The sequence below is a fragment of the Vanellus vanellus genome, assembly GCF_965231255.1.
Source record: "Vanellus vanellus genome assembly, chromosome: 1".
Lineage (NCBI taxonomy): Eukaryota > Metazoa > Chordata > Aves > Charadriiformes > Charadriidae > Vanellus > Vanellus vanellus.
Window position 1 is genome coordinate 39,566,078 of NC_138905.1, and position 15,332 is coordinate 39,581,409.

Sequence of the window (15,332 nt, forward strand, 5' to 3'; positions counted from 1 at the left end):
ATGTATTTCATATTTTGTCCCACCCAGAGGCATGTGCTGACTCAGATGGAGATCCTGACTCGGCACTTCCCAAGATCCCTGGCACATCACTTCTTTGTGCTTTCAGAAATGCCCCACAGAGAAATGCACACAAGCACCTTGCCCTGGAAATAATAGCTCATGCTGACAAATAAGCCAAAAAGATGTCTGTCCAGTATTAAAAGCATCTTCTTGGAAATTCTTCTGTAATTGTCAGCCATTTTCTCGCACAGTTTCAGAAAGTTTATCAAAACGCCCCTTTGGAGTAGAAAATGGGCTAGCAAAATTGAAAATATGTGAATTGATGTTGTACATAGCCTAACAAAATAAAAAATATGTGAAATGAGTGCTGTATAGATAAAAGGAGCGCCTAGAGCTATTAAACAATTGTAGAAGGAGGATAGACCTTCAGACTAGAGCTAATCCTTGGCTCTAGTCAGAGTATGGAATTCAGGTGGCCCTCCCAAGTTCTCAAAGAGCACCTCTGGTTTGAGACAGTGCTTTCAGTAGGGTTCCACAGGTAGTCAAAAATAATTTCTGTAAAAAGTGGAAATGAAATTATATTTGGATTTGTAATATTTTTTGAAGTTTTTTTATGGCATGTGAAATGCTTATTGGGAAGCTTATTTTATCACTGGATAGAAACTACATAGCCAAAGTGACTTTTACTTTTCATCTGAGACAGTGTTTTTCTCTGTGCAGGTTAAAAGATACCTATTTTGTACATCTGTGTGTAGCTTATTTTGGAGATACAAGCACAAAAGCATGATAGTTTCTTCTTTTACTTGCTGTTCTTTCCCTACAGTGTGTTCATGTAGCATTTGTGCGGTTGGTCTATACGTAATTTTAGAATTCACAAGAACTCTCTGAAAATGAAGAGCCAGCTTACTAAGACGAGTTCAAGGTTTTAAAATGAATAATTTTTTCCATTTATATCCATGTCACTAGCCACTTGTCATAAATACCATCTCAGAAGTATACCAAGCTATTTTTTGCAGTGTTCAAGAAGCAAACAATTTTTACAAAGTCTATGGAAAAAAAAAAAACAGTTGCTAGATAGGCAACATGAACTTCATCAGCTGGGTAGCACATATGGACTTTCATCACTGCTTGTTTGTTTCAGATAAGAAATCTCAACAATTTGTTAGCTCATACATCATTTTTCTAAAACTTGTTAATCTGCAAAGAGAACAAGCACATAAATGACAGGGATAATGACAGCATTTTATATATTTTCTACAAATCTCTGAACAGTACTGTACACATCTTAAATTAATCGTTTTCTGGTATTTTATGTATCTTGAGAATTTTGTCATTTATCAATAAATTATGGCACCTCCACAAATTCACAGCAATTTTATTCCAAACATTCTTCTACTGGGCTAAATGAGGGAAAGGACTTTAGCACATTTAATTGTAATCAAAACCAAGACAGTTTAGATTTACAGTGAGTAATTAAATCTTTCCAGCATTAAGTAAAAGGTGCTCCCTGAGTGTCTGGAGTGGCCAAAAGAGAAGTATGATTGAGGAACCAAAAGACTGCAAGACTGGGGCATCCAAATTAAATAGAGCCCATGGAGTGTAGCGATGATGGTTTCTGATGATGTGAGGCAATGCACATTCTTCATACTTTATTCTCAACACTGTATGCCAGGTGCAAATGTGAGGAACTTTGAGACTATTTAGGGAAAATAAGAATATTCTCAGCAATTAATGGGAACACTAGTGGTTCTTTTTGATATAAAATCATTAAAGTGCAGGATCTATACTAAAATCTCAACCTCTTCTGTACTCTTTCTTTTATTAGTCGTTCGTTTGGGCCCACAATTGAAGGTAAAAATAATAATAATAATAAAAAAATCACTTTTCAATCAAAAGGAATCTTTCCATTGACTTTTGTGAATTTTTTAATCAATCAACCTGTAACAGAAGTCTCAAGCTGTACCAGCTGCATGAGGAATTATATACAGCATCCAACTGGCTTTTCACTAGAGATAGTAAAGAACTGCACATGGTCATTGCAATAAACTGGGTAAGACTGAGTTCTTCAGCATTTGTTTAGACTGGTAGCCAAATTTTCAATTCAGGTAACTATTTTAAACATGAGTTATACCACTCAATTTAGCATCATGGTTCCTTGAAATAGTGTATTCATGTAAATACAGCTCAAGTAGGGAGGAAATATTTTCTAAATGCCTGAAAATATTTTTTAATTGACAGAAAAGCATTATTTGTATAGTGTTTCTGTTCAATTGTCCTTCCAAAGATGAAGCTAATATGGGAAGTCTAAATTTGTTCTTATAAGAACATAAATCATTGATACCTACAGTCTTTGAGGATGCAACCAGAAAACGGAGGAGGAGGACACAGGATGATAATGCAGGGAGACATGAAAGTGGGCTGAGGACAGAGTTGTGCATGCCCTAGAGGGAGAGATGCCAGTGAGCAACATCTCAACAGCTCCTTCAGGAGCCTATAACAAGGGTGAGTGTGGGGGAATTTCCTTACCACTGGTGACATTAACAGCCTGAGGGTAACATAAAATCATGAGTTGTGGAATGACTTTCCTTCAAAGTGTCGTTGCCTTTGAGTTCATTGTATGTGATGATACACTTTTCAAGAATACTTTTCTGTGGAAGTGATTATGCAAATAGACATATTTTATTGCATCTTGTTTAATAACATAGAACCAATCTGTGAAGAAGTACTGAGTGTCATTTACTCCTGTTAATAGCATCTTCCAGAAAACTACCAGCTCCTTACGAGGTTCATCCTATAGGCAGCACACAAGAAACAGTATATCCAGCCATGAACACACAGAAATCCTCAGCCATCTCTGAACAACATACTCCTGTATGTATCATTGACCAAAACCTGTATATTGTTTGTGTACCTCCACATACTCAGCAGACATATAACTTAAAAGAAGATACAATTCTGGACAGGACCTCATCCTGTGAAACCCTAAATACATGCAAACAAAAGGTGTTGGAGTGGCAATAGCTCGCAGCCCCGGGTTGATTTAGAGCCCAGGTTTACCCGACTGGCTTGCTTTCCATTTTGTGAGGTCAAGGTCATCTTAGACCTGCGCTTTAAGGGGAATTCTCACAAACAACACCTTTTCCTGTGAGGTAGCAGTGAGGATGCAGTGGTGCAGGAGGTTCCTACCTCTTTTGTGAGATGGGGAACTGAGCTCTCTTTCATTTTGATTTCCCTCTGGCATGACATGACCACCATACAGCCGCAGCTGTTTTTGCCATGGATCACGGAATAACCCTGCTTATTTCTGCAGGTAAATTTTTGGTGTAAACCTTCCTTATTGCTTCCCAGGAAGAGTTTGTTCGCTGTGAGAGGGAACCTTGGAAAGAAAAGAGTAAAAGAGGAAGCTGGAAGATGGGTGGCCTTATTTTTCTATCTTGCATCATAGAATGATTAGAGTTGGAAGGGACCTTAATCAGGATCAACTGCTACATAATGCACCCAGAAGTCAAATTTATTGCTGTTGCTAGACTGTTATGCTGCTCCTCACCTACTTCAGCAGCCTACATACATCCCATGCATTGCAGAAGTTGCTGTCACCACTTCCCTTTCCCACACAGGACAGCAGAGAGGTGCGAGTGTTCACATTAATAGCTACTTTCGGCTGAAAATCCTACACCCGTCTGCCAGATTTGTTTTTTTTCTGCCTCCAGATCTTTTTAGACTTTTTTATTATTCCTGCTTCCTACTGGCCAAAAAACCCCATGGTGACTTCTAGTAGAGGAAAATGCCCACAAGTACAGATTTGAGCTGAGAACCTTCACCCAGGAGTCCTGCAGGACTCAAGGGGGAAAGAGCTGAACTACAGACTGTGGGTTGTGGGGGATATAACCTGCTCTTGGGTCTGCCCCTACATCAGGGATGCAGAAAGTGGGCTTATTGGCTATCCATTTTCTGAAAGGCTTCAGGGGAATCCCAGAAAAGCTGACAACCCTACCATGCAATACTGAGACAGAGCGGGCCCATGGATAAATGTGGCACACGAGAATAGTAAATGTGACATTTATGACACTTCTTGGTTTTACTAGAGTTTACTGAAGAGCCAGTGAATATACAGACAAGGGGGAGCCAAAATAGCATCATGTCCTTGGACCTTCAAAAGAATCTCAGCTGAAACTCACCGTAAAGCTACCAAAGAAGTTAAGCTATTACATTACAATAAAGTCCTCTCATAAACATGCAACTGGTTAAAAGATAAGAAGGAAAGGGTAGGAATCAGTGCTTGGGTTTGCAGCTGAGTGGGTTCAGTCATGAGAGGGCTTGCCTGAGGCCTATGCCATTTAATGTAGCCATCAGCAATTTGGGAAATGGAGTGAGATGTGAAACAGTTAAGTTTGCTGATGTACTAAGTTATTCATATTTAATTAGTTATTCATATTCATAATTAAGTTTGCTGATGTACTAAGTTATTCAGGATACCAGAGAGGAGGTCCAGCTGCAAAGAACTATTAAAGGACTTCAAAATACTGAGTGACAAGGCGATAAAATGGCAGATTAAAATCAGTGCTGATAATATGCAGGAATAGAGAGTAAGGACAGAATCAATATGCTGCAAAAGTGATGCATAAACCACAGCGACTTTCTGAGACAATCCTATCTTTTCTTTTGATTTTTCCCCTTTCTAATTTTAACTACTAGATAGCAGATAATATCTTTTCAGTCCTGTGCATACACATCTATTAACTCTCTCAGGTTGCGTAGCTGGAAAAAAATGTGCTAACCTTCAGTAAAAATGTCCAATGTTTCTGCTATGTTTCTCTTTGGAAATATTTTGGGTAGCCATTAAAATTCATTTCACACTTAAATTTAGCTTAGCTGGAAATGCCTTCCTTACTTGGATATAGTGAGGAATGACATAGAAGAGGAGATCCAGGACTCCTGTGGATACGAGAGAAGAGATGACAGGTTTTCATGTTAAAAGTGATTCACCCCTTTTGTATGGTATACAACTGAGGGGAAAAAATGTGTTCTTGTGGAGGCAGATTTTTATGATATTCTTCTCTTAACACTATTATCACATTAACAGAACAAAGTGAGGAATGATTACTTCAGCAGTTTATCTTAAGCACCCTGTAGAAATGGGTCTCACAGACTTACGCTGGGTAGGGAAAACTCAGGGGGAGGCCAATATGAAAAAAATTATTTTGATTCCTTTGAGTGGTTAGGTAACTATGGCAGCACTGGTCAATCTCTGCAATGTCTGGTGTCAGATCTAACAGGAAAGGCTAAAACGTGTTTTAAAAAATTCCATTTGGAAATAAGGATACTATGCAATGAACACCACCCCCACCCCCACCCCCCAAAAACAAACCAAAAAACCCAAACCACCATACTGCTTAAATCAGAGTGTACAAACACATTTTGCCAGCAGTGCCAGCTGCTACTCCATCCCTTCCTACTTCTCTGCCTCTGCTTCCCAGCACTGGGATGAGAAGAACCTGGGAAATTCCATGACTGAGCAATAACCTCCCCCCACAACCCTTGCTGGTTTGAGCCAGATTTAATGGGGTAACATCAGGAATGCATGGGACAGCACAGAAAATGGCACAGGCTGGGTTATACGCAACTAAGGCAGGATGGGTGGGTAAATGTTGTACCTGCTGGATGTATAGCAATGGCCTTAACCGTTTTTCCATGGACCACTTGGCAAGGTGTAGATGGACTGTAGACTTTTCAGTTTATAGTCTAATAAAGTAGCTATTAACCAGTCTTGGCTTTAAATTTAAAAAATAGAGTATTAATTTAATCAGGAATAGTGAGGACACTCACTGTCTCACTCCCCTTCCCTTCCCTTCCCTTCCCTTCCCTTCCCTTCCCTTCCCTTCCCTTCCCTTCCCTTCCCTTCCCTTCCCTTCCCTTCCCTTCCCTTCCCTTCCCTTCCCTTCCCTTCCCTTCCCTTCCCTTCCCTTCCCTTCCCTTCCCTTCCCTTCCCTTCCCTTCCCTTCCCTTCCCTTCCCTTCCCTTCCCTTCCCTTCCCTTCCCTTCCCTTCCCTCTCATTTTTTCTTTTCTTTTCTTTTCTTTTCTTTTCTTTTCTTTTCTTTTCTTTTCTTTTCTTTTCTTTTCTTTTCTTTTCTTTTCTTTTCTTTTCTTTTCTTTTCTTTTCTTTTCTTTTCTTTTCTTTTCTTTTCTTTTCTTTTCTTTTCTTTTCTTTTCTTTTCTTTTCTTTTCTTTTCTTTTCTTTTCTTTTCTTTTCTTTCCTTTTCTTTCCTTTTCTTTCCTTTTCTTTTTCCTTTTCTTTTTCCTTTTCTTTCTTTTTTCTTTTTCTCTTTTTAATAGACGTTGCTATAGCTGTCTTTTCCCCAGAGGACAGCTAGTTTCTTTTAAGTAACATCTCATGAGAAAGAGCATGTGCACAGAAGGACACTTTGCCTATGTGAAATGCATACTGAGGCTTCTTGTGCACAGAAGGACACTTTGCCTATGTAAAATGCACACTGAAGCTTCTCATGCTTGGTCCTGCAACAGGAGAAATCCCACAGCGTTATTTCACTTGCATCTTACACGCATATGTATGTCTGTGATGAGTACAAACAAGAACAGCTGTTTCCTTCAAAATCAGTTCAAGTCTTCAGGACTACTGAGTCACTTTGTTATGATGTAAAATGAGGATGTATCTTACACCAGGGGACACAGCTGGGCCCATGGGAGTAGGAAGGGCTGCAACAATTACAACTAAACTTGTTGGGCTTATTGCAACTAAACTTTGGGCTCTGTCGGGTGCTATTTCTGGAATTTGCGGATTCAGCCTAAGTTCAGGCAGGAGTTTGAGGTCCCATGTTGGCAGGAATCCCAAGGAAAATCTTCCCCAACCAGTCTTCCTCCAGATAATTTGCTTGGTAAATGCCTGAGGACCTGAGAATTTGAAAGCCCCACTAGGTCCCCTCCCCAAGCTCAAACCCAAGCCTCTGAGGCTGGTCAAAGCCTGAGCAGCCCCAAGCCTCCAGCTTGTACCACTCACAGAGAGCCCAGCAGATGGGCTGACCTCAATCTAGGCTCCATGACTTTGACTTGCAGAGAAATTTGGAAGTGCCTTTTATTTTAAATCAGAGTAACTACAGATTTCAAATGGTCAACTCCTTTTTATGAGCAAAATGATGTTTCCTCACCCAGACACAAGCAGAACTTGAAGAGCTTGGGATTTTTAGACCCTTCTGACAGGCAGGACAGGCAGGAGTAAATAAAGTATGTTTTTATATATCTGGGCAGGGCCATATATTTGACAACATACAGCAAGATTAGCATTCTACTTTTCACAGAGATTCTGGTGAATAAATATGCAAGCACACTTCATTTATTTATTTATTTATTCTTTAATATCCAAATTCCAAAAAGTTTCCATTGAGAAATCCAAAGTTTTAAATAATGTTCCAGTACAAAAATATAGCCCTCCAGATAAAACCTTCCATAATACTACCTCCAAATAAATAAAATTACATCAGACACATTTAAATGATTCAGTACAAAAAAATACAGAACTTCTCAAAATCAGTGAGTTGAAGTTAAGTCAGTGCAATAGTTAGTCACATTTCCTGGAGTTGTTAAGTAGCCTGGCCTCCTGGTAACTTCAGTGCATAATAATAATTACCATCAATTAATCATCAGTTCCCTAGTTCAGAAAAGTGCTTCAGCATTTGCTTATCTTTAAGCATGTCTATTTGTTTGATTTGGATTTAGATATGCTTAGAAGTAAGCAGATGTGAATATGTTTTCCTGAGAACAGAAACTTCCCCACGTCGGTGCTTGCATCTCCATGCCAAATAGATGAATGATGAGACTAATCTTATAACATGCCTCTCTCAAGACAGCACCAGATGGAAAGCTGAGTACCATATCATGTCATTTCAGGATTTCCATATGGAAACTGGGTAAACATTGCCTCATTCTGTATTTTCAGGTCAACAAACAAATAACAGATAGACAGGATTTTAAGACAAAGAAACTTCTTATATATTAGTAGGAGGTATAAATACTTTGATTGGTGTTTCTTTATAAATAATTATTTAAAATACTTAAATATTAATAAATAAATGTATAAAAACTCAATAACAAGACTGAAATGAAAAAATGTGCATCATAAAAAAATGTGCACAATAACTCAGTACAAAAGGTCATTCGATGTCATTAGCATTTGCACCTCCTCTGAGACTGGCTCCTTTTCCTTTTGAGAGAAGCTGAAGTCTCCACCAGTTTTTGTAAGACACTGAACAGCTCATTCACAGCTTTACGTTGAATTTTCAAGTCACTCATCTGTTATAAGTAAGAAACAAACAGAATGAAGGTCATGCCAAGAGCTATAATTATTTACTGATCACATCCTACAGGCTACACTGCTGCCAGGGTTAACCAGATGGACATCTGCAGTTTCCAATTACTCTACTACCTAATTCCTACAAAAAAGAGCCACTTTGTCACAGATTTTTGTTTTTCACTTGATGTGCTACTTTGCAGCATGCCACAGATCAGCCATATTCTGTGAAACGGAGCTACTCTGTAGTTATTGCAATGGTATATGAGTTACTCACAAGCAGCTAACTCCACCGGGGTACTGGCTGCGGACCTCCGTAGAGGTCGGTGGTACATGCCGTTGGCACTTGCTTGATAAACCAAGTGCCTCCAAAGCCTGTAGCTGGGCACAGCTTTCCCACCCACCCAATTTCTAAACCACAAACAGTGTGTCAGTGACAGCTCTGGTGGGCAGACAACGCAGCAGTGCTGCCGGCACCTCTGCACCAGACACCAGCAAGACTCGGGGAGGGCGGCCCCCGCACTGACACCCCACACCACAGACCCGCAGCAGCCCCTGCAGCTGGAAACATTAGGTTTTCCAGTGTGAAGTGAGCCAGACGGGGGTTACCAGATGGGTTACTAAAGCATTATTGGCTTGAGTCATACGCAAATCTCAACTGGAAAATATAGTGTCATGAGCCTTGGAGGCAGAGGAAGAGACTTACCTGAAGCTTTGCCAGGTCCATGATGTCTTTCACCTTCTTTACGCCATCAGGAAGGCTGCTTTTCAGAGTATAGAGCTCCTCAGATATGTGCCTGACGTGCGCCTTTGACTTGTCAGTGTTTTCAAGCATTTCCAAGTACATGGAAACAATCTGGCTCAGGATGATCCTTTTTTCATTTCTCTGTTGAACAATGCAGTCAGAAAGAAAGGTTTGTGAGGCCCATCAGCAGGAAAATGAGCGAAGCTAAAACGCAGCACGCAGGGGTTCTCACTGCTGCTTGAAACAGGGTGATGAAGAAGGTGCTGCAACTCTTCTCCTGGGCTTGACTGTACCTCAGGATCAGTTCATGGTGCAATATAAAGCACCTTGACCTTTAGGGGAAGCATTTTTATGGGAATTGTTTTCTTATTTCCAAGCTACTGGAGCACCCTTTGCTCGTGTTCATTCTACCCCGGCTGCTTACACTGGCCCTGGGAGCTGCTTTGTACCAAAAGTGCTCTGCGAAGCGCCTGAGATGCTTTGTCATATCTGGTTCTGACTCACCTCTGTCCAGTTTATCAGTTTCTCTGTAAAAATAGGTCCGCCGTCAGCTACATCTGAATGACTTGAGTTCTGCAACAAAGAACAAACATATCTGTTACACAAACAATACTTATCACAAGGCAAATTTGCATTCTTTGTTCAAATGAGCAGTAAAAACCAGAGAGATGTGATTTTTGCATCACTGGCCTATAGCTATTACAATACTTTCACTTCTCTAAGCACGAAATCGTATTGAATGACTGCCTAGTACCAGAAATGGCTTTAGTCAGCTTTTCAATGTCTTCTCCTGCTATAATTCACCTGAATAGAGACGTTTAGCACCACCTATTTCACCAAACGCTCCTTGAGAGTTTTGGTATTGGCAGCTGAAAATTAAAATTTGTAAGCACAGCAACTGGCTGGAAAATGGTCAGATCTGATCTTGGCGTGTTTTCTGGTATGCCAAATGCCACCATTATGCAGTCTGTGGCCTTGAATTTATCCAGTCTTAGTAAAATCTCACATGGAACAAGAATGAATTAACTTTACTATAAAATTACAGTTTGTAGAACTGGAGAATAGCCCAGTAACCCACAGTCAGGAGTGGGGATATACAGGGGTAGTGGGCTACTGAGAGGCTCACAGGGACAGACTTTAACCATCAGTTGTTAGCCACGCACTGTGGTAGATTCTAGGAAACAAAGAGCAGTACAATTCTCTTAGCAAGGAGAGGTAAACTGAATCATTTCCTCTTCTGTATGTCTTTTTTTTTTTTCTTTTTGTATACAACAGTCACTATTTCCTTTTTTTGTCTGCTCAGTAATTTAAATATAGTGAGAGCAAAGGGAAAACTTGCAGGCTGACAGAAACCTCGTAGGCTGATTGGCTCCCCATGCTGAGCACATCGCCAAATCTTGTTTTGCTCTTCTTCTCAAAAGTGGGGAGCACCTGCTGTGGACCGGAGTTTTAAATGCCAGTGCAAGAAGCTCACCAAGGCTCAGGATCTCTCCAACAGACTTACATATATTCTAGTGAGAATCCCCCTGATCTATGCTAATGACAAATTTAAGATATAAGGCCAATTTTACATCCAGTTTCCTAGCAATTTGCAAACACCAAAGTAGCACACTAGGCTTTTTTTGTGTGATACTTCAGGGTGATTCTTTGACCACTAAATTCCAACTTTCCTATGCACAACATTCTGACAAAATCAGAGCTGGAAATAGGAGAAGGCTTTTGCAGTTGCTTTCATGCATTTAAGGAAAAAACAAATATATATCGAGAATAAAAGCTGTTAATAAGAAGCAATTCTATTGTACACCTGTTATCTCTATGACTAATCCCAGCTGTCAACTGTCCCAGTCAACTGTGAACTACTTTAATGCCTCCGAGATGAAGGTAGGTGAATTAACACTACAGTTATTAAGTTATCAAAATTCTAAAAAGAAGTGATATCATGCCATATAACATTCTCATACCAGATCATAATCACGGATATGGAAGAAGAATGGCTGGAGGATACAAAAGAATAAGCCATAGGAACCACCTTTGGGCAACACACTATTACTACTACTAATAAGTACCAGATGCATCTGTTAAAGCAAAAGTTCTTCTCCATTTTGTTTATATTGCTAACTAATACTAAATCCCCATTAACATTACTAACTTGAAACTACAAAAGTGTCAGTAAATTGCATCTGAATAGAATTGAATCGACTCATTCATTCATCATAAATTGCATTAATATTTCTTGTTATAAAACATTTCATGTAATCAAAGGCTGAATGGAGCTAGGAGAAGCTCTTGTGAAAGGAAGAGTGGCCCTGAAATAAATGGGAACTACTATATTAACTATGACTGTTGGGAAACTGAATCATGTTAGCAAAAGAGATTAGAAAAAACATAGAAATTGTCCATATTCTTGTTTAAAAAAAAAGGCATAACCAAAAAATTTGTTCCATGGTTACCCTCTATTGGTACACATTGAGTATGTCAAGCAGTGCTCAAGTCTGAACTATATCTAAAGCAGAAGGAGAAGAGAAATGCAATAGAAGACCATACTTACAAAGTCAGCTTTCAGTTGGTCTATATCATTTTGAAGTTGAGCAAGAATTAAGCTATTTCCAAAACGTCCAAAACAAATCATGATGACAGACAGAACAAACAAGCTGTATGTCTGGCAAGTCATTTTCTTGGTGATGGCTCAGTTAAAATGCTCAGATAAGTTCTGGGAGATCTCAGTTCTAAGAGCAGTGAGCTTCAACTTCTAATAGTTAAATCTTCTATTAGAAGAAAGAAGACGAATGAACTTCATCTGCCTGTCAGTGGTATTTATACCTGGTCTTGAAATTTTTTATTTCGTCATCACAGGCTGTGTATATTTAGACAAGATAGTGTCAGATAAGAACCCGTCGTTTTTGGCTAATCGAGGGAATCCCTCGAAAGCATCTTTCTTAAAGCATGGTCCTGGAAAAATTTTCAGTGGTTCATCAATGGGTAACATTTACGTGGCAGATTCTGAAGTTTATTTTACACGTGGTTGGGGAAAAAGGGGAAATTATGATACTGATTGAGGAGTATGCATTGTGGCTCAAGCACATTCTTACAAGCTATCTGTAAAAAGTCATGCCGTGTGGTTAAGGGGTCAGTGTAACAGTCAACTCATTTCTGGTATTCTTTTAAAATAACCACTGAGATTGCCATGGCATTCTTCAGAGTCACTTAGAGATCTAAACGTTCTCCCTACTGCTGTCCTTTCATGAAACACTATTTCATTCTTTCCGTGCATTTCCACCGCTTTCTCATTCTTCTCCGGATTCAAAATAGATTCAGGGAAAATGAGGTTTCAGCATGGATGCAATGACACATCATATTAAATTTCTCTATGGTTTTTCTACTATCTGCAAGAGCAGAGCATTTAGTACTCGAGACACTCATTTCAGCTTGGCAATAATTGCCCGTTCATTTGCACTTACGTGTATGGAACATCAAAAAAGAAAGATACGGATGAAAAAATCCCAGTTGAAGAAGACAGAGGGGATCGTCTCCAAGTGCATACAGACCCCCAAAACAACTGTATTGAGGATGGTTGGGGAAAACATTTTTGTGTAGGAACAGAGCTCTGCCTTGATGGATATCATGGGAAAACAGCTTACTGTAAAGGGTCTTATGAAAAAAAAACAGAGCAATTTTAGGCCATAGTAGATGAATGCAGGGTAGGCAGGAGCCTATGAGGGAAAGAAAGAAGGAGTCTACAGGGAAAAGGAAAAGAGAGAAGATCAGGAAGAGTGCTCGCATGTGGGGTCAGTTCACACAGGCTCCAGTGGAGGAGGTCTATAGCTCATCAGAAATAGATGACAATCAAATTATCCCCCAGCACGTATGGTTTGAGCTCTCCAGCACAGTCCCAGCTGGCTCTTTGAGTGTTCTTTGCAAGAAGCTGGCCCCTTCCCCAGCAGCGCCTCCTGTCTCAGCAAATGACCACTAACTCCATCAACAATTTTTCATCCACATCTTGAAAGATGACCTCCATCTATGGAATAGGTCTAGGTTACTACTACCATTGCAAACAGAAATTGCCATTTTGCAGAGACAAGAACCAAATTTCACCAGCAATTGCAGGCCCAAAAGCTGCATGCTAAAACTCCTTGGATTAACAGCATAGATAGACATCATGCTTCTCACAACAGGTGCAGTACTGCACAAAAATTAGGGCTGTAACCTGCTTGAGTAGTAGCACTACTCAATGCCCACCTTGGTTTTAGTTTAGGATATTACAGAATCACAGAATGGTCAGGGTTGGAAGGGACCTCTGGAGATCATCTAGTCCAACCCCCCCGCCAGAGCAGGGTCACCTACAGCAGGTTGCACAGGAACACATCCAGGCGGGTTTTGAATGTCTCCAGAGTGGGAGACTCCACAACCTCCCTGAGCAGCCTGTTCCAGTGCTCTGCCACCCTCAAAGTAAAGAAGTTCCTCCTCATGTTAAGATGGAACTTCCTATGTTCAAGTTTGTGCCCGTTACCTCTTGTACTGTCACTGGGCACCACTGAAAAAAGACTGTTCCCATCCCGCTGGCACCCTCCCTTTAAGTATTTGTAAGCATTAATAAGATCCCCCCTCAATCTTCTTTTCTCTAGACTAAAAAGACCTCTCAAGACTAAAAAGTGTTAGGAGATGTCCAGTGGCAGATGGAAAATCATTCCTGTTACATATGGCACTCTTTATGCTATCAGAAACATACAACCGAAAGAGAGACTGGGTCATCAAGCCCAATTTTTGCCATTATAGGTCCTAATTTGAGCAGTGCTTTTCTGTTGAATTACTAGAGAGTGCGCATAGAAGAGATGCAAGTAAGGAGTTTGGGAGAGATTCTTTACTAAAACAGCTCATTCTTCTTAACATGTTGAGGACATTTCACAACACAACTGAACACAACTAATTACTGTCATTATCCAGCCAGGCAGAAGATGTAATTCCAGGAGTTGAAATATTAAGTCAGTAACAAAGCCCTCCTCTGCAGACAACTATTCATCCAGAGTGACTGCGCTGGGTTAGACTGCCTTGTTAAACTGTCAGACGTGCATCTCATCCACAGCAGGCTGTACCTCTCAGGCGACCTCCCTTCAGTCTCCCACTACTGAACAGAAATGCCCTATTAAACTTTTAAGAATAAAAGGAGGATGAAATATCAGAAAGAAGGGATTTTTCCAACTCATCTTTTGTGGATACAGGTTAAAGTTTGGGGGTTTTATATGGCTAATTCTATCACTAGATCTCCTCACCTTTCAGAGCAAGTCACTGTCAAGCATTTAATTTTGCAGGTAAGAAAATGGAAGCACAGTGTAATGGGATGATTTATGATCATTCAGCATCTAGGAAAGCCAAGTCTAAGAATACAAACAGGGCGTCCCAGTCCCATTATGGTCCTTTGCCCACTAAGCAGCACTACAACTATTATATCATAAACTGAGGTAAGAAATTAAGGAAAGAGCAAGAAGAAGAAAGCCAAGTTGTCTGGCTCTGTCAGGCTGGCTTCTGAGTGCAGGTCTGACTTCCAGGTATCCTCTCCTGCCCGTGGAGGCCAGATTCAGGCCTTCCACTCATCACCACATTCAAATTTTTACACAAACAGTTGAATGTTCTATGGTAAATCATCAGCTAGTCATGGCAGGACAGAAAAAGTATTCTAATACAGAAATATAGGATCCTGTTTCTAAATCATTTACCTTTAAATAAATGGTACCATGTTAATGTTGACATGCTGATCTCATAATCATAGAATGATTGGGGTTGGAAGGGACCTTTAAAGGTCATCTAGTCCAACCTCCCCTGCAATGAGCTGGGACACCTTCAACTAGATGGGGTTGCTCGAAGACCTGTCCAACCTGACCTTGAATGTTTCCAGGGATGGCGCATCTGCCACCTCTCTGGGAAACCTGTGCCAGTGTTTCACCACGCTCATTATAAAAATTTTCTTCCTTATATCTAATCTAAATCTACCCTCTTTTAGTTTGAAGCCGTTACCCCTCGTCCTATCACAACTGGCCCCGCTAAAAGTTTGTCCCCATCTTTCCTGTAGGCTCCCTTTAAGTAGTGGAAGGCTGCTACAAAGTCTTCCCAGAGCCTTCTCTTCTCCAGGCTGAAAAAACACAACTCCCTTAGTCTGTCCTCATAGAAGAGGTGCTCCATCCCTCTGACCATTTCTGTGGCCTCCTCTGGACCCACTCCAACAGTCTTTACTGTGCTTAGGCCTCCAGAGCTGGATGCAGAACTCCAGGTGGGGAGTTCTCTTCCCCATG

At 40.4% G+C, this 15,332-nt stretch overlaps 1 protein-coding gene across 1 annotated transcript; it reads right to left on the reverse strand.

Annotated features, from left to right (window-relative positions):
* Positions 1-8,179: 8,179 nt before the first annotated feature.
* Positions 8,180-11,719, reverse strand: IFNG (interferon gamma; the record flags this gene model as incomplete). The annotated part of the gene is made up of 4 exons (XM_082498296.1): positions 8,180-8,305; positions 9,010-9,189; positions 9,553-9,621; positions 11,597-11,719. 4 exons carry the CDS (start codon positions 11,717-11,719, stop codon positions 8,180-8,182), a joined length of 498 nt encoding a protein of 165 aa, XP_082354422.1.
* Positions 11,720-15,332: the final 3,613 nt, after the last annotated feature.